The sequence below is a fragment of the Hemitrygon akajei genome, chromosome 16 (genome assembly GCF_048418815.1).
Source record: "Hemitrygon akajei chromosome 16, sHemAka1.3, whole genome shotgun sequence".
Classification (NCBI taxonomy): domain Eukaryota; kingdom Metazoa; phylum Chordata; class Chondrichthyes; order Myliobatiformes; family Dasyatidae; genus Hemitrygon; species Hemitrygon akajei.
In genome coordinates this window covers 19,630,608-19,649,935 of record NC_133139.1, presented here as the reverse complement: position 1 = coordinate 19,649,935, position 19,328 = coordinate 19,630,608, and the positions used below count along the sequence as shown (strand labels likewise).

The following is a 19,328-nucleotide window of genomic DNA, read 5'->3' as shown; positions in this document are numbered from 1 at the left end:
AGCATAACGCTATTCCAGCACCAGCAACCCAGGTTCAATTCTCGGCACATGTTGTAAGGAGTTTTATGTTCTCGCCTGACTCCAGCTTCCTTCTGCATCCAAAGGAGTACAGGTTAGTAGGTTAATTGATCCCATGGATGTAATTGGGCCTGTTGGGTCTGCACCGCCCAATTACACCAAAGTGTGCTCAAGTTATGGACTAGAGCTGGAATCTACAATTTGGCATTGGGAGAGGTGCTTGAATTCAATCAACTTGATTTATTTATTGAGATACAACGCGGAATAGGCCCCCCCAGCCCTTCAAGCTGCACAGCCCAGCAATCCCCCAATTTTATCCTTGCCTAACCATGGGACAATTTACAATGGCCAATTAACCTGCCAACTGGTACGTCTTTGGACTGTGAGAGGAAACTAGAGCACCCAGAGGAAACCCACGCGGTCACGGGGAGAACACACAAACACCATATAGGCAGCAATGGGAATTGAACCCAGGTTGCTGGTACTATGTTGTGCTAACCACTACGCTACTGGTTGGGCTGCCTCAAGCTGTTGAATTAGTAACCAAAGGTCAAACTGTTCACCCAGAGATGAAGTCTTGGGATGAACAGTATGACCTTTGGTTATTAATTAGTTTAAATTTGTTGACTTAGATCTGAAATTTGGGCAGGTGGGGCTCATCAGTCTTGGACGGCAGCCCACCTAGGAGAAGGAAAATTCTGATTTTAAACCTCCGCTGCCTTGCGGCCATACCCATCCATGGGAAAGGCTTCGGGAGTAAACTCCACGGAAGAAATCCGAAGCCAGGGTCTCTGAAGCAGTTTCATGTCGTTTACAACTTCACTCTGGCATCATTTGCGGCGACACTGGTGCCAAGCTGTATCGGCGCTTGTCCTTCCCTTGGACTACATCAGTGACGTGGAGAGGGGGAACCCACTGCACGGGCAACAGCCGGTTCTTCAAATCTTCCCGCCCAGGCTTGAGTCCTGGAGAGGACACAGACCACCAGAGGTGCAAACCCATGATCCCCTGGGATGGAAAGCTGCCTACTAAATCTGACATGAAACAAAATTTATTAAAAGTAATTGGGACATAAAGTTCCAAAGGGCGTGAGGACCTTTTTTTGAATATCTTCATAATTTCCACTTAGTTTAAAGGTCCATCCCTTTTTTCTTCTTCTGTATATTAATCCCTTTCTTCCAGCTTCTTTTGGTTAAGATTTACGGTATCTGATGTGTAAACATATAATAGCCCAGGTGGTAGGCAATATACCTTTTTATAAATACAGCTCAGTGGAGATAAAAATTCTGATTAGCTTTTCTATCTATTGTAAGGTTGGCTTGGAGTTGGGGAATGGGAGGGTGGGGCAGTAACTATATATGATTCTACCATGAGTGTTTTTCTTTAACTGTTGTGAACGGTACATTCGATATGTTTGTTTTGCACTGTACAAACTTCTTTTTTACTGTTTTTTTCATTGTAGAAACTAATAAAAAAAAGTTTAAATTTTTTTTTTAAGTAACCAATAAATTACATTTTAAAAAACACCAACACACACAAAATGCTGGTAGAACACAGCAGGCTAGGCAGCATCTATAGGGAGAAGCGCTGTCGACGTTTCGGGCCGAGACCCTTCGTCAGAACACATCTGTTTCACCAAAGTCTTTGAAGGAAGAAAAGCTGCTATGTTCACTTAGTTTGGCCTACATGTGGTGACCAAGGGGCTTCTTATTCCAATCAATTCAGTAGCTAGGAATGAGTAATAATATTGACCTTACCTGCCTCACTAATGACTGAATAAGTACAACAGAGCTAGGCTGACACAATTTCAGTCTCACAATTTCACCGCAAGGGATAGTAAAATGAGTACACTGTTGTATAATTATGGGCAGAAGTACGAGAATTAACTATCTTGTTTCTGTGTTTTTAATTTTGATCTCCAGATGCTTTTCTGGGATGGCAGTACCTCGCCAACCTTTCAGTCAGGCACCCAGAATGCTTTATTCAATCATTATTCCCAGACCTACTTAACGTCCCTGATGACTTCCTTTCAAGATATTATCCAGCCTAAGGCATTATTTACTGTTGATTTATTTTGACTAAATTATGTTCAAATCTGCTTACGGATGGTACCACAGCTAACCCTCAACTCCAATTCACTTTGATCGAGTGAGTTGATGGCCTGTTTACAACTATTTAGTTTCAGGAAATGTAGAAACATGGGCCTGGAAATTTGTCCAGACACCACCAGTTTGTCAGGTGCAGATCTGTCTCCAAATAGCACGGACATAGCATGCTCTCATTCCCAACACTGTCAGACATGGTTGTTACGACCAGACGCTAAAAAACTGGAATAGAACGGCTCGTACTACTGTATTATTGATAATTGGTTCATTATTGTCGAATATATCGACGTGCAGTGAAAATCTGTTTTGCATGGCATCATGGCATCCATACAGAAGGCAAGTACAATGTCAGCATTCATTTCAAGGACTAGAATATAAAAGCAAGGATGTAATGCTGAGGCTTTATAAGGCATTGGTCAGATCACATTTGGAGTATTGTGAGCAGCTTTGGGCCCTTTATGTAAGAAAAAGATTGCTGGCTTTGGAGAGAAGGCTCATGTGAATGATCCTGGGAATTAATGGGTTAATATATGAGGAACACTTGGCTCTAGGCCTGTACTCACTGGAGTTTAGAAGACTGAATATTAAAAGGCCTAAATAGAACGGATGGGCAGAGGATGTTTCTAATAGTGGGAGAGTCTTGGACCAGAAGGCATAGCCTCAAAATAGAAGAACCCCTCGTTAGAACAAAGATGTGGAGGGAGTTCGTTAGCCAGAATCTGTGGTGAATCTGTGAAATTCATTGCCACAGATGGCTGTGAGGGTCAAGTCGTTGGGTATATTTAAAGTGGCGGTTGATTTGTAATGGCATCAAAAATTATAGGAGAAGGCAGGAGAATGGGGTTGAGGGGGATGATAAATCAGCCATGATAAAATGGCGGAGCAGACTTGATGGGCTGAAGGGCCTAATTCTGTTCCTACTTCTTATGGTTATTCCAAAAAGGGAAAAGCAATAGCAAAATGCTATTGATATATTAATATATATATAGTGAGACATTTTCAGCAAAAATGCATTGCAGCCAGACAATGAGGTGCAAGGGCCAAGACCTGAGAGATTGAGAGTTCACCTTTGCCATACAATAGGTCTGCTCAAGAGTCTAATGGCAGTGGGATAGAAGCTGTCAATGAGCTAGGGTGTGTGCTTTCATGGTCTTGCAGCTAATGTAATACTGTTGAAGTGCTCACTGACGATCTGTAGGAAGCAAAGCTCTCAGTGTGTAAACAGAAAATAGCAATATGGTAATAGCCAGATAATCCTTGTTTGTGTGGTAGAAGAACTCACTTGTTCTTTGACAGCATTTGTAATATCTACCTGAAGAGAGCATGTGTAACATACCACAGTTCTCTCTGGGTGTAGAGTTGCAGTGTCAGCCTGTCCCATTCTCGTCTGAAATCAGTACTTTTCAATGCAGAGAGAAGAGTGGTAATGAAGGCTTGTGAGTCAAGGCTGGGTGACGGGATGGAGGTGCATCTCTACCAAAGGACGTGTAAGGCGCAACTTCCCTCCGCTAACCCACAGGTCACCGTTGGACAAAGCATGGCACCTGCTTGGCCCCTCGATCAGGGTCACATAAAGCCATGGGAGCAGGTGGTGGATGGTCGTATCAGCAGCTGGTTCATGTTACAAGCCTTGGTTACGTCACCACTGATGCCAGGCCAACAATCTCTGAAGAGTATTGATAATGGCTGGGGTCACCCGTCTTGTAAAGACACTGCCCAGAAGAAGGCAATGGCAAACCACTTCCGTAGAAAAATTTGCCAAGAGCAATCATGGTCATGGAAAGACCATAATCGCCCCATGTCACATGACACAGTACATAACGACAACAATGATTAGTCAAAACACTGAGTTCAAGACTCTGGCAGTTATGTTGCAGTTTTTCAATAGTCTTGTTTGGTCACATCTAGATAATTGCATACATTTATAGCTGCTTCATTATAAGAAGGATACGGAGGCTTTGGAGAATGTGTTTACCAGGATGCTGCCGGGGTTAGATGGATATGAGGGATTGGACAAACTTGAGTTATCTTATCTGGAGCAGCGGAGGCTGAATTGAGACCTGGTATATATTTATAAGATTATAAAGGGTACAGAGTACACAACCAGTATCTTTTTTTTCCCCAGTGTCAAAATGTCTAATACTGGAGTGCACATGTTTAACGTGAGGGAGGCCAAATTCAAAGGAGACTTGGGGGACAAGTTTTTCCACATAGAGTGGTAGATGCATGGAATGCGTTGTCAGGGGTAGCAGTGAAGACAAGTGCAATAGAGACATTTAAGACGCTCTTAGATAGCTCATGAACTTGCAGAGAATGGAGGTGATTAGGTCCTGTGTAGGCAGAAGGGATTAGTTTCATTAGGCGTTTAATTAGTTTGGTGTGACATCATCGGTCAAAGGGCCCATTGTATGTTTAGTTAAGTCGTGGCTGATATATTTTTTTCACGCAATGCATTATTAACATCTAAACACACACAGTTGGCAAACCAGTTTGCCATGACATCAACCGGATCCATGTGAGAAAATCCCTACTGCTTGAGTAGGGTCCAGAAATGAAACTAGGCTCTGCCCTTCACTCTTCACTCGAAGGGTGATTCACTCTATCTCGCTCCTGCTCCAGGTCACCTTCTCTCCCATGACTGCAAGCCGGAAAATTATGAACCCAGATCCTTAAGTTGTGGTACCAGAATAGCTAAATCATTCTTTTAATTCAAAGATGAGCACATGGTGTTCCTGGGCCAAGATGTCCACTTTATTAGATACCTCCTGTCAGCTTGAACCAGTCTGGCCAATCTCCGCTGATCGCTCTCATTAACAAGGAGTTTTCACCCACAGAACTGCCACTAACAGTAAACTCTAGAGACTGCTGTGTGTCAAAATCTCAGGAGATCAGCTGTTTCTGAGATACTCAAACCTCCCCATCTGGCAGCAACAATCATTCCACAATCAAAGTCACTTAGATCACATTTCCTCCCCATTCAGACATATGGTCTGAACAACAACTGAACCTCTTGTCCCTGTCTGCATTCTTTAATGCATTGAGTTGCTGCCATATGATTGATTGATTGATTGATTGATTAGATATTTGCATTACAAGCAGGTGTACAGGTGTACCTTTATTAGGGGGTGGCTAATAAAGCGGCTACTGGTATATCTCCTAGTCAGCTCATGGTGCAGCAGGATAGTAATTAAGTTACTGGATTCACTGTGAAAGGTAGAGAAGTTTATTCCAGGTAATTGTTCAAATCTGATATAAAGAATAGTCTGTTGCAATCATAGAAACATAGAAATCTACAGCACATTACAGAACCTTTGGCCCACAATGTTGTGCCAACCATGTAACCTACTCTAGAAACAGCCTAGAATTACCCTACCACATAGCCCTCTATTTTTCTAGGTAGTAACCATAATGCCTCTGGAGGTCATGAAAATATAAACTAATTCACCAATGCATTTTAGGGAAAGAAACCTCCCTTCCTTGCCCAATCTGGCCTAGACATAACTCCAGACCACAGTAATAATGTTGACTCTTAACTACCTTCTGAAATGGTCAAGAAAACCACTCATTTCAAGGAAAATGCAATTAATATTGTGTTTTCAGTAACATTGATGTCCAGTGCAGCAGTAACAAAATACATACATTCATGCGTCAATACCTACATAATCATATAACTCCCCGGCGTTCCATTTTCCACTGGAAGTCGTGTTAAGTGAATAATTCATATTAATTTTCACTTCTCAAATTTTGTGCTTGACTTGATTTGTTGTTAATAAGTACATAATTAGATTTTCCAGAATGTTCTCACATTCAGTAGAGACTTATAGGGCAAACTCACCCTGTGCAAATTTATTAATCATCCTGTATGAAGTTCTACTTAAAAGAGTTAAGATTTTCATTAAAGGAATCATTTAATGAGTTCTATATGAGCACTTGAGTTACTATTCATTAAGTATCACACAATGTAATTTCAATCCATCAAAAGGATTCCATATAAAGAACGCTGTATACAGCTGACAACTTCAGTTAATGTGTTTAACAAATACCCTATTTCTATGGGATGTAATGATGTAATACATGACAGAATGGCTTGCAGTTATTAGTAAACTTGTTAAGAAATCTTGTCTTTGGACATCCCATTGTCTGCAACAGGTCAAAGTGAAGAATAAACACCAGAGATTCTGCAGATACTGGAAGTCCAGAGCAACACACACACAAAATGCTGGAGAAATTCAGCAGGTCAGGGAGCATCTATAGAGTGGAGGTGCCTCAGCCTGAAAGATTGACAAATCGCCTCTGCCTGAAATGTTGACTGTTCATTGCTCTCCACAAGAGATTCTGCAGATGCCGAAAATCCAGAGCAAAACACGCAAAATGCCAGGGGAACTCTACGGAGGCAGCATCTACGTTTTGGGCCGAGACCATTCATCGCATCTGGAAAGGAAGGTGCAAGATGGGGGGGGGGGGGGGGGTGGAAGGAGGACATACTAGAAAGTGATAGGTGAAGCCAAGTGAGTGGAGGAGAAGGGATGAAGTAAGAAGCTGGGAGGTGATAGGTGGAAAAGCTAAAGGGCTGGAGAAGAAGAGGTGGCCATGGACTGACATGCCGGAATGGAAGTGAGAATGGGGAGTGGAATCGAAATGGTTGGTCACCAGGAATTCCTGCTTTTGCGAATGGAACAAAGATGTTCGGCAAAGTAGCTAATCTCCCAGTCTACTTTGGGTCTCAGCAATGCAGAGGAGGCCACTTCAGAAGGACAAAGTACAGTGGATGACAATAATAGATTCACAGCTATATCAACTGGAAGACCTGTTTGGGGTTCTGAATGAAGGTGAATGGGCAGGTGTAGCAATTCTGCCACCTACAGGGATAAGTGCCAGTAGGGAGATTAGTGGGGAGGGACAAATGAACAAGAGAATCATGGAGAGAGCGATAACTGAGGAGAGTTTGGGGGGGAAGGGGGAGAAAGCAACCAAGCACCACCCTCCTCCTTCTATGGTCCACTCTCCTCTCCTATCAGATTCCTTCATCTTCAACCCTTTACCTTCTCCACCTATCACCTCCCAGATTCTTACTTCATTCCCACCCACGTAGCTTCACTTATCATGTTCTAGCTTGTACTCCCTCCCCGTCACCCCACCTTCTTATTCTGGCTCCTTCCCCCTTCCTTTCCAGTCCCCGATGAAGGATCTCGGCCCGAAGCATTGACTGTTTATTCATTTCTGTGGATGCTGCCCGACCTACTGAGCTCCCCCAGCATTTCAAAGTGAAGAATGTTATTGATGGAAAGTGAATAGTCGTCTCATCCTCCAGGGACTGCTGACGAACGCTAATTGTAAATTTTGGTTGAATAAAATAAACCCCATCTGACCTGGATAGTTTAAATCTGTCCTTTCTCTCTCTCTGTAGGGGTGCAACCTCCGTCGTGTACCGATGCCAAGAAAAGCAAACCCAGAAACAATATGCAGCAAAGGTCCTGCAGAAAACTGTAAGTGAAAGCTATTTTAACTTTCTGAGTTTATTAAATCTGATGCTGTGATGGCTTTGCTATACATTCAGAGAGGGTGCAGAAAAGAGTTGTTCATAGAAGGGTTTATGTTACTGCTGGCTGCGCTCATGACTCATGTACTCAACGGAGTTTAGAAGAATAATCAGTTTGAGACCCATGAAATATTGGAAGGCCTAGACAGAGTGAACATGGAGAACATATTTGCAACAGTAGGAGAATCTAGGACCAAAAGGGCACAGCCTCAGAATAGAAGGGCATCCCTTTAGAGCAGAGATGAGGAAGAATTTCTTCAGAGGGTGGTGGATCTGGAGAAGGCTTCTCCACAGATGGCTGTGGAGGCCAGCTGATTAGGTGTATTGAAAGTAGAGGTTGTTAAATTCTTGATTAGTAAGGGCTATGGGGAGAAGGCAGGAGAATGGGATTGAGAGGGATCAGATATGAGCAATGATCGAATGGCAGTGCAGACTCGATGGGCCAAATGGCGTGGTGTTTGGTACAAGAAAGTATCAGGGTCAAACCATGGTGCACTCAGTTTTTGAAGGTCCTTTTGCACTTGCACAAATGACATTTATAAGGAAAGGCGGGAGAAGCTAGGATTGTTTGGGAGTAGAGAAGATTGAGCGGACTTTTATTCTCTCACAGTGTATGCCACAGAGGAAGAAACTATTCATCCTGTTAAGTCCATGCTAGTCAACAAAGAGCCAACCCTTCCAATCTTCCAGTGTAGGTCTGTGTAACTCATGGGATAGAATGACAATGAGGGGCCTAGACAGGGTTGATAGAATAAAATAGTTCCCAATGGTGCAAGGGAGTAACAGTTTAAGATTTTTTTTAAAATCAGAGCCAACATGAAGAAACCTGTTTCATGCAGCAGCTGAAAAGCATCTGGAGTTCATGACCTGAGAGAGTGGTCAAAGTACACAGTCCGGGCTTTCAAAGGGCAATTGGATCAACGCTAGAAAAGGAATCATTCCTGACCTATGGAAAAAGCTGGTGGGGCTAGGAACAGAAGCACATCCCCTGCAGAGTCAGCATGGACTAAAGGGCCAATAATCTCCTCTTCTATTACTGTTGATAGATTTTCTTATTTAAAGCTGTCCTGTCAACCTTTGTAGAATTATGTCTTTCACAAGTATTAATATCCCGGCCGTTTGACAGCCAAGATTAATAATCAGCCGGACAGGGAGAGGCTGCCTACTGTGCCCTGCTAACAACGCTAAGTTACTGTAGTTCACAAACCTTCTTGTAACACAAATGCAACCAGCATGAGAAAGCGGGAACGTAGACTGCGAACACGTAAGACTAACCAGATCCAACCACAGATAATACAAAAGCCAAACAGGGGTTTTGAAACGCCATGCAGCAGAGTGGAACAAGGTGGCAGTGTGGAAGTGAGAATCTCAGAGTTTGGTGTTCACCAACACAGTGCCTAAAGATGACTGATAACTGGCTGTGCATGTCTTTAGATTGATCCATTATGTGTACTTAGTAAAACCGGTGAGTTTGCTTGGCTTATTCAGCTAGGATACCCTGGTCTTGTTGTTTTCTTATCTTTTCTTCCTTCTTGTCTTCCTCTTTCGCTACCTCCAATGGCGCCACTCAGAATAAGGTACACAATTCAATACATACTGTACAATTTTATTCCCCTTGCTATGTTAAGATTCTCTTCCTTTATTAATAAGCAGAGTGTTAAGGAATTGCAAAATGGATGTTCTCTGCTTATTCAGAAAGTGTGCAGCTTTAATTTGGTGTGTACAATTAACGCCTTGCTCGAGGATAAGAGCTGCTGCAGAGTGGGTTGGAGGCCTGGCATAGGCCAGGGTAGATAGAGAGCAAATGTTCATATCTCGCTCAGTCATTTTCCGTTAAATTGACGGCAAAGAGCTCTGATACTGGTGTACATCCACAAGAGGAGGAGCCTGATGTAAATTTTAAAAAGTGATTAACTTCCCCCGCTGAATCTGCTTATTATAAACATATATTATATAAATTTATTTACTTTTTTATCTGTTGATAAAGAAAAAATAGAATATTTGTACAGATGTCTCAAGGTTCTTGAATACTACTGAAGTCCTGTTGATTAATTTCATCAAGGGTTCACCAATAGCAACGCGATTATCACCAAAATGTTAGTGATGTTGAGTGAGGACTGGATATTGGCCAGGCTCTTTCGAGAAGTCTCTGCTTTTCTTTGACATGGTGCCAAGGGTTGATTTTATGCCCATCTGGAAGACATAAAAAGACCTCATTTTATCCTCTCCCCTGTGGGACAGCACCTCCAAGGAGTAACACACTCCATATTAGCATCAGTCTGGAGGCCATGTAAGCATTATCTACTAAAGTGCTCCAAATTCAGTCACAACTGACATGTTGACTCTCAAAGGCCTGAATTTATATCGCCTATAATGATTAAAATAACTTGTATAGGACACACATTTGCTTCCCATGAACTTTGTGTTGTCATGGTTTTAGGTAATAATGTTTTCTTTAGTACTTTACCTGTACAAATCTCATCAACACGCCCCAGTCAGCCTTGTGATGCCAGGCCCACGATGTAGCTGCAGCCTCTGGCCATCACATAGATATCAGAGCAGGTTTCCAAGGTCTTTCTTCCCATAACATAAGCCCTGTTACCAATTGACTATGGGCAAGGCCACAGCAAATGGCATTGTTTTCATTGACCACCATTGCATATATTTCCCCCGTTCTGGTGCAGCATATTCAATTGAAGAGGCGTGATTTCACTCACTAACCCTTTCAGGAGGATCAGCTGCAATTGCTGCATAGCCTATTCTTTCATCCAGTTCTTACGGAACTGGTCACAATAATGGCCTTTTACAAGGGCCCTCAGAGGTTATGTTCCCAACTTTGCCCAAGTTTTTAACCATTCCAAGAGATTTTGAAGGGATGTGTGGGTCAGGGGTTGCAGATCCCCCAGCTGCCCCGCAAGTTTAGCAGCAAGTCTGCCACCTACACACCAAACAAACCATTAGCACAGTGTCATCTAGTTGTCAAACAAACTCAGTATCCTTCACAATCCCAGGATAAACTTCTGATGTAAGTTCTGCTTCCCACCTCAATTCAACCTATTTGGCATAAACCCCCTTCCACGCCTAAACTCGGCTGATCCTGGGTTCTCCGGCCTTTTTCCTCCACTCTCTGAGTAAGCTCTTTCAAATTCCCACTTCCCCACATTATGCTTCTTCTAGCTCAGATATAACTACATGGAAGTTCAGCGAGTTCCTTCCCGAGGGAGCTGGAGGATAGCAAGACTTGAGAAGATTCTTGAAACAGAGCAAAGAGAAGGGTTTAAATTCACGGAAGTATTTAATGAGCAGCCAATTAGCAAGCACAGCATGATGGGTAAAAGGGACTTGGCAGGTGATAAGAGTAAATTATGTAAGAGGAAAGAATACTAACCGCTTTGAGGTGCATTTATAAGGTCTTTATGGTGTGAAGGAGTAAAATATGTCACTGACCTGATCAACAGTAATTAGCTTGCTGACTTAAAATGCTTTATATTATTAAGACTCATCCGACACGTGGTGCTTCTGGTAACAGTTACTTGGAATGAAGAGGAAATTTGGTAGATTTATTAAAGCTCTAGGCTTAACTTTGTAATCTGTGCACTAACCTGAATCTCGATGGCACTAAACAAAGAATAATCATTAGTGTTTTGACCAGAGGTATCAGCGTTGCACAAGGCAGCTAACTCAAGAAGCATGCTTGAAGTCTGTAGAGTATTTTCTTGGTATGATAAAGTATAGAACTGGAACCAATTTGTTACATTTGTACAGCCTACTTTAGCCAAGAGGGTGTTTTATTTCTTCTTAGAATGCTAGACATGTACTTTTGCAGGCCCATTTTGCTTTGAATATTTATTTATACAATATAATAAATATCGATGTCATTGTTAGACCCAATACTTCCTTGTGCTTTTTCAATACAGAACACAATACTGAATGAAATGGCACAGATTAACCCTTGGAAGTACTGAAGGCCTTTTGTAGAGCCGCAAACAGCCTACATTTCTTTACTTAACAGTAGGAAGAGCTGAGCTGAATTAGACCACAATAAAGTAATAGACAATGTTGGTATGATGAGAATTTCATTTTCATTAACATGTAATCATGCAGGAATTGTGCCCTGTCTGGGGTGTTTGTTCTCATCAGATTAGAAGATCCCTTGGTACTGTTTTATTCAGAGCAGATCTTCCCAGTGTCCTGACCAATAATTATCCCTCCGCCAACATCCCCAAAAACAGATTATCTGGTTGTCATTAAATTGCTGTGTCTGAGAACATGTTGTGCACAAACTGGCTGCTGTGTTTTGTCGATTGCAACAAGGACTACTCAGAAATGTTTTATTAGTATTAAAGCACCTTAGACACCCTGAATAGGGCTTGAAAGACACTGTATAAATAGAATTCTTTCTTTTGAACATATTGACTATTTGCATACTTTAGATGCTGCAAAGAAGTCAGTGAGATTATTTGTACAGGTACTCTCTATTTGGAATGAAAGCCCTGCTCTTTGGATGGTGTCGGTGAGTCTCTAAAATGAAGAAAAAGTAGAATTTCAATGGCACTCTATTCAACATTATGATATCCCAAAGTGCTTTAGAACCAATGAAGTGCATTTAAAGCAGGGGTTCTGTGGTAAACTATGTATACCTGTCTGGACACACCCCTCTGATGACTGCTCCTGTGGCTCCTCCCACAGACCCCTGTATAAAGGCGATTGGGACACTGCTCCTCCCTCAGTCTTCGAGATGTCGTGCTCCCTTTTGCTGCTAATAAAAGCCTATCGTTCTCTTCCAGTCTCCGAGAGTTATTGATGGTGCATCAGGTTCCCAACCCTGTTTATGCCATGGACTCCGACCATAAATCGAGGGGTCTGTGGACACCAGATTAGGAACCCCTGATTTAAAGTGTCATAACTCCTGAACCACTAAAATCTGCAGACAGACCATTGGTTAAAATCTTAAGCAGATTACACTCAGCTGGGCAAGCGGCATCTATGTAGACAGAACCAAAGCTAACATTTCAGGCCAGTGACCTCTCATTATCTCAGCTTTCTCCCTTTACAAATGTGACTTAGCCTGTCGAATGTCTCTGGATTTTCCTAATTTTTAATTAGATTTCAGCTTTTTCAACATCTTAATTTATTAATGTTGTTTCCAAAGACTTCAGCTTTGGGATTTGAGACCTTGTCTGACCTCTGGCAGTACACACTAACCATATTAATCAAGATTATGACCCAAAATCCTGGACTCACAAAAAGAAGTAAAAATGATCAGAGGTGACTCTGGAGAGTCCAGGATCGTTTCCTATGAGATGTAACCCAGAGTCTGAATTGTGCTCCAGATTGTCACTGAATTCTACTGATATAATTCCCATCCACTGGAGTCACAGTGGTGAATGTGTCTGGTTCCTGACAGCAGAAGCAGCCACTGGAGATTTCAATAGTTTGTGTGTGTGTGTTTTTATACAATTCTACACTAATAAATGTTAAAAATAAGTCATGCCCAGGACATGGCAACCTGAAAAACTAGGTCAAAGATATTCTTGAATTATTCCTCTGCTGATACCAATGTCCTATTTATTGATGAGTTTGCCCATATAACATATGCAGGTGGAAATTAGTACTGGCAGATGTAATTTGAAATGGAGTCCTTTCCAAATTTAGATGTACTTAGAAAACTAAACAGTTTGAAAGTAGGTTATCAGCAAATGCAAACCATGTGATCCAGTACTTGCAGTTATCTTTCCACAGAGTTTTTAGTGCAGTGTTTCATTTACAACATATTCCCCGATCCAACAGTAATGATATAATTCTGAGTGCATAATTTATAAAGAGTAAAGTTAATTAAAATTTACTTGCATGGATAATGTTTGTTTTTACCACTGATAAGCAAAAATGTAGAAACATTTTTCAAATCAGCAGAGCATGTTAGCTGCCTCTTGAGATTAACATGACCGGGTTCAGCTCTGAGCAACAGAAAAGGTGCTGGAGGAATTCAGCAGGTCAGGCAGTATCTATGGAGAAAAATGGACAGTCACCATTTCAGGTCGAGACCTTTCATCTCGACCAGGTGCAAATAGTTCACAGACGCTGCCTGACCCATCGATTTCCACCAGTGTCTCATACATTGCTCCATATTCTGATAACAGCAGAATCTTTTACCTCCAACTAACCTCTGAGCAATTCTGTTTTTCAAAATGTTTCATGTGAACTTTGACAGTGCTGTCTACCTCAGAGTCAGAATCAGGTTTAATATCACCGGCATATGTAGTGAGATTTGTTGGCTCTGCAGCAGCAATACAATGCAATTCATAATAATAGAAAAAAAACATGAAATTCAGTAAGTTTATATGTAAATAGTTAATTTAAATAAGTAGTGCAAAACCTTTTAAAAAGTAGTGAGGTAGCATTCATGGGTTCAATGTCCATTCAGAAATTGGACAGCAGAGGAGAAAAAGCTGTTCCTGAATCTTTGAGTGTGTGCATTCAGGCTTCTGTACCTCCTACCTGATGGTAGCAATGAGAACATCGCCTGTCCTGGGTGAATGGGATCATTAATGATGGATACCGCCTTCATAAAATAATTCCTAAAGTTCCTCTTTCCTTTATGTACAGAGTGGCAGACGTGGAGGGTGGGGCGGAAGTTGGCTTTTTCATTTATCGTCAAAGATTTTCACTGGCCTGGATTTTTAGTGAATCCTAATTTGCATAATAATGGTCTACATAGCAAATCAGTGTGTATTTCATAAACTTAAAATTGTGAGCATTTGTTAAAAACCCATGTAAAAAGTTAAATGAAGGTTTTTGTATAAAGGTTCGTGTTCATATTATTGTCTTCCTCTTCCCCTCTTCTGCAGATGCTGGCTTTTTGTTGAGGTTGGTTCCATTGGAAGGAGGAGAACTTCTACCTTCTCATGGATATCTAAGTTACAGTCCCTTTTATTTTAACACTGAGTTAGGAGTAACACCATTATCCATTTTGCCTCAAAAATCAATAGATTTTCAGTACTATGCAGGAATTGAACCACACTTCTGCACCCTTTAATTTTGCTTCATATAAATAAACAAACCCATCGATCCAACATGTGCGATTTTAATGAGATTGTCTTTTTATGAATCAGCACCTATAGCATTTTTCAATTATAATTCAGAGTTCTTTTAATGTTTTCAGATCGATAAGAAGATTGCAAGAACTGAAATTGGTGTTTTGCTGCGGCTCTCTCATCCGAATATTGTAAGTGAATCATTGTGTTTGATGAAACAGCAGCCTTCTGTGTTGACGGTGGCTTAGTTTGCACTATTCTTGCTTCTAAGTTAGAGACCTGTGAAGTCAAGTTCTGTTGAGTATAAAGTACATCTAGCTCTGTGTTGGAGCACTTCAGAAAAACGATAAGGTGAAGCAAGACTTCCCTGTTGCATCTTGGACGTGCTCTGATGGTGAAGAAGTCACCAATGTGGAAATTAGTGGTTATTTTGCAATCAACAACACTAACGCAGATTCCAGTAAGAGTCCAATAATCCACCAGCTGGCTGACATGAAATCACAGCAGTTCAGCATTTGGTTTACCACAGATGCTTCTCGTGATCACCGCACCCTCTGGCAGCTCAACGGGGCCCTCTTTCTACACAAATACAAATACAAGTACTTTATTGTCACCAAACAATTGATACTAGAGCGTACAATCAAAGTAAATATGATAAAATGTTAAATTATAAGTCATAATTAGAAAATAAAAAAGGGAAAGTAAGGTAGTGCAAGTCAGGCCCGGATATTTGGAAGATACGGCCCAGATCCAGGTCAGGATCTGTTCAGCAGTCTTATCACAGTTGGAAAGAAGCTGTTCCCAAATCTGGCCATACGTATCTTCATGCTCCTGAACCTTCTCCCGGAGGGAAGTGGAACCAAAAGTGTGTTGGCTGGGTGGGACTTATCCTTGATTATCCTGGCAGCACTGCTCCGACAGCGTGTGGTGTAAAGTGAGTCCAAGGATGGAAGATTGGTTTGTGTGATGTGCTGGGCTGGATTCACGATCTTCTGCAGCTTCTTCCGGTCTTGGACAGGACAACTTCCATACCAGGTTGTGATGCACCTATAAAAATTAGTGAGGGTTTTAGGGGACAGGCCAAATTTCTTCAGCTTTCTCAGGAAGTAAAGGCGCTGGTGGGCCTTCTTGGCAGTGGACTCTGCTTGGTTAGACCAAGTCAGGTCATTTGTGTCATTTCTTTTCACTATGAACCAAAACACTCTATAAATGCAGGACCAGTTATATAAATGTCATAAAATTGTATGTTTTCTGCTTTTCTTACCAGTAAATAAAAAGAGCTACTCTGATGAAAAGACAGATTTATTCCAACTGCAATTTACCAGTTAGGCCATTACATGATTTGGGACTGAAGTTTGCAGCACCTGTGTGAAGTATAATCATATCACCGACCAGTTATAAAGTGATCTTGTAGTAAATTGTAGATTCCTGTTGAATAATTCAGGAACAGTGCTATGGGAATCCCAAGGAATGTCACTAACGTGTAAAGCTCTTTGATCTTGTTGGCCATTCGTCAATGGAACTAGGTGAGGAAATTCACTACACAACTCATAATTAGTCAAAGCTCACACTTATTGTCTCTGTACAAGCAACAATGACCGAAATAGGGGATCCCCCATTGGCCAGATGATCGATCCTTTCTTCACCCAGCCCTGGGCACGGGGCTTCTTCTTTGTGATGGTGGATCTCTTGAGAGAGTTATCGCTGCTAGCATGCTTGAAGTGTCCACTTTTATACTCGTTCCTTACCAATTCAAATATTGCATTCCGGTGTCATTGGCTGTAGGTCATCTGATTGACCTTTAACACCTTTTTATTGGCTCTGCTCCAGACCAGCGTCCATTTATTCTCTTCCCCACCAAGTGACATTCAGTAATTTATGGATCTTTGTTCTCTTCAGTAACCAGCTCGACTCACTCCAGGCAGGCACCAACCCCAACATTCACAAACCTGCTTGTTATATCAAAGAACACCTCACAAATAACTTCTTTGGAAATTTATTTCCAGTTCCGTAGTTTACCATCAATCTGGTTAATCAGCTTTTGTTAAACAGCAGATTTTTCTACTATTCTCCCATTAGGTTGATGGTTTTAAAGAGTCAGCGAGGCAGATTCAATTCCCGCCACTGTCTGCAAGGAGTTGTATGTTCTCTCTATGGCCGCATGAGTTCCCTTTGGGTTGTCCTGGTTTTCTCCCACATTCCAGAGTACGGGCCAGTAGGCTAGTTGGTCACATGGGTGTAACAGGACAGTATAAGATCTTTGGGTCAGAAGAGCCTGCTACCCTGAAATAAATTAGTGTCATTCACGTTCTGTCGTTCACCGAATTGTGGCACCTTCTCAGTGGTGTAACATTCCGACGGTATAGCGTTCCCCCTGCTCTCCCAACCTAGATTAGTCTTCCACATTGGAAGCAGTTGCTGTTGATTTGCTGAGGTGTGGGGAAGAAAGACAAAAATAACATCTCACAAGCTTCAACTCTGAATACAAATGAATTCTTTATGTTGGCTCACCCAGAAACGACCTTGAACTCACTGTCCAAAAGACTGGTGGGGACAGGAACCCTTACTACATTTGAAGCTTGCCTTCGGGAGCACTTGGAGTTCGAGATCCCATCCAGTAATGGGGAGAGGGCTTGAAAGTGGCTGAAGCCGTCTGAATTGATTACTGTTCCATCAGCCGGCTTACTTGCAATAGGCTGAGAGCTTTTTACTGGGTCAAAAAAATCCTGTGAAATAGATTTAGACAGTCAAGTTATTCCTGGAGAATTCAATGTCAGTGAACTTAATTAAATATCAGCCTTTTACAATATGTAGATGTTTTTGACAGTTTAAAAGTATTTAATCAATTGTGTGATTTTTATTATGAATACTTCCCCAGTGGAAAAAATTTTGTTCCATGTACATTCATATTCATACCTGGAGGGTGTGATGTCCTGTGAAGTACTTTCTGACCTTTAGAATTCTTGCTATGAATAATATGACCTTCCCTATGAGCAAGCTTGCAGAAGATACTAAATAGCTAGACTGCAGAGTAAATCCAGGATACGGTATATATTCACAAACAAGAGAAAATCTGCAGATGCTGGAAATCCAAGCAACACACACAAAATGCTGGAGGAACTCAGCAGGCCAGGCAGCATCTATGCAAAAGACTACAGTCGGCGTTTCGGGCCGAGAACCTTCAGCAGGACCCGATGAAGGGCCTCGGCCCGAAAGTTCGACTATTGCCTTTTGCATAGATGCTGCCTGGCCTGCTGAGTTCCTCCAGCATTTTGTGTGTGATACAGTATATATTGGTAGGTTAAATTAGTAAAGTGAAATAAAAATAATCAACTAATTTGAATATCTCTAACTCAGAGGAAGAGAGGATATGTATTTTTTTATTTATTGAGATACAGCACGGAATAAGCCTTTCTGGTCACTGGAGCCATGCCAGCCAGCAATCCCCCAATTTAATCCTAGCCTAAGAACAGGACAATTTACAGTAACCAATTAACCCTCTTTGGAGGGTAGGAAGAAACTGGAGCACCCGGAGGAAACCCACGTGGTCATGGGGAGAACGTACAAACTCCTTACAGGCCACAGCAGGAATTGATCCCGGGTCGCTTGTACTGTAAAGCATTGTGCTAACCACTACACTACCAAGCATCCTAATGGCTAGGATAGGAATGTTAACAATGATAAAACACTCAGGGATGGATGCCTTTGTCATCTCCAGCTATCGCCTCCCAACTTTCTGTCGCTATTTCCACTGTCCCCTCCGCCTGCCAGTCAGTAGTCCTCATCTGGATCCTGCTGTCTGCTGCCCCACCCCTTCCCTTCACCATCCTCGTACTGGTTGTCTGCCCTCTATACTTCAGTCCAAAAGAAGGGTCTTGACATGGAAAGTCAACTGTCCATTTTCCTCCACAGATGCTGCCTGACCTGCAGAGTTCCTCTCACATCTTGTTTTCTCCTTTGCTCCTGATTCCAGCGTCTGTAGTCCCTTGTGTCTCCAGGAATGGTTTTTCCTGTCTGAAGTCCATAGTTCCCCTTTTAAATCTTCCTCTTTCGCTACTTTGTACAGAAATATTCAATATATTTGTTTTGGGTGGAAGGAAGAAGGAATTAGATTTCCAATTGTAGTTGTAAAGCAACTAATTGAATATAATGGAATGATCCCCTTGTTCATAAGGAGTATCCATAGGAGTTTAATGAATCAGAATCAAGTTTACTATCACTGGCATATGTTGTGAAATTTGTTATGTGGCAGCAGTAGATTGCAATACATTATAAAAAATCTGTAAATTACAGTAAGATATATATGTATATTTTTTTAAAGTTAAATTAAACAAGAGAAAAAAATTTAAATCTACTCCTCAGCTTTTTTTCTCCAGTCCTGCGGAAGGGTCTCGGCCCAAAATGTCGACTGTACTCTTTTCCATAGTTGCTGCCTGGCCTGCTGAGTTCCTCCAGCATTTTGTGTGCAATGTAAGCACTGGCAGCTGCTAAAGTTAGTGGTCACCATCAAGAATACTGAGGAACTCGAGATTCCAGTTTACTTGTCACATGTACATAGAAATGTACATGACCCTGGTTCAATTCCCGTCGTTGTCTGTAAGGAGTTTGTATGGCCTCCCCATGACCATGTGG

The 19,328-nt window shown here is 41.8% G+C and overlaps 1 protein-coding gene across 1 annotated transcript in view; it reads left to right on the top strand.

Annotated features, from left to right (window-relative positions):
• Positions 1 to 19,328, top strand: part of LOC140739806 (calcium/calmodulin-dependent protein kinase type IV-like) — a 141,027-nt gene that overhangs the window by 34,021 nt on the left and 87,678 nt on the right. The window contains exons 2-3 of the mRNA XM_073068351.1: positions 7,531 to 7,609; positions 14,825 to 14,887. Of these exons, the coding sequence (XP_072924452.1) occupies positions 7,531 to 7,609; positions 14,825 to 14,887 (142 nt within the window). The remainder of the gene's footprint in view (positions 1 to 7,530; positions 7,610 to 14,824; positions 14,888 to 19,328) is intronic.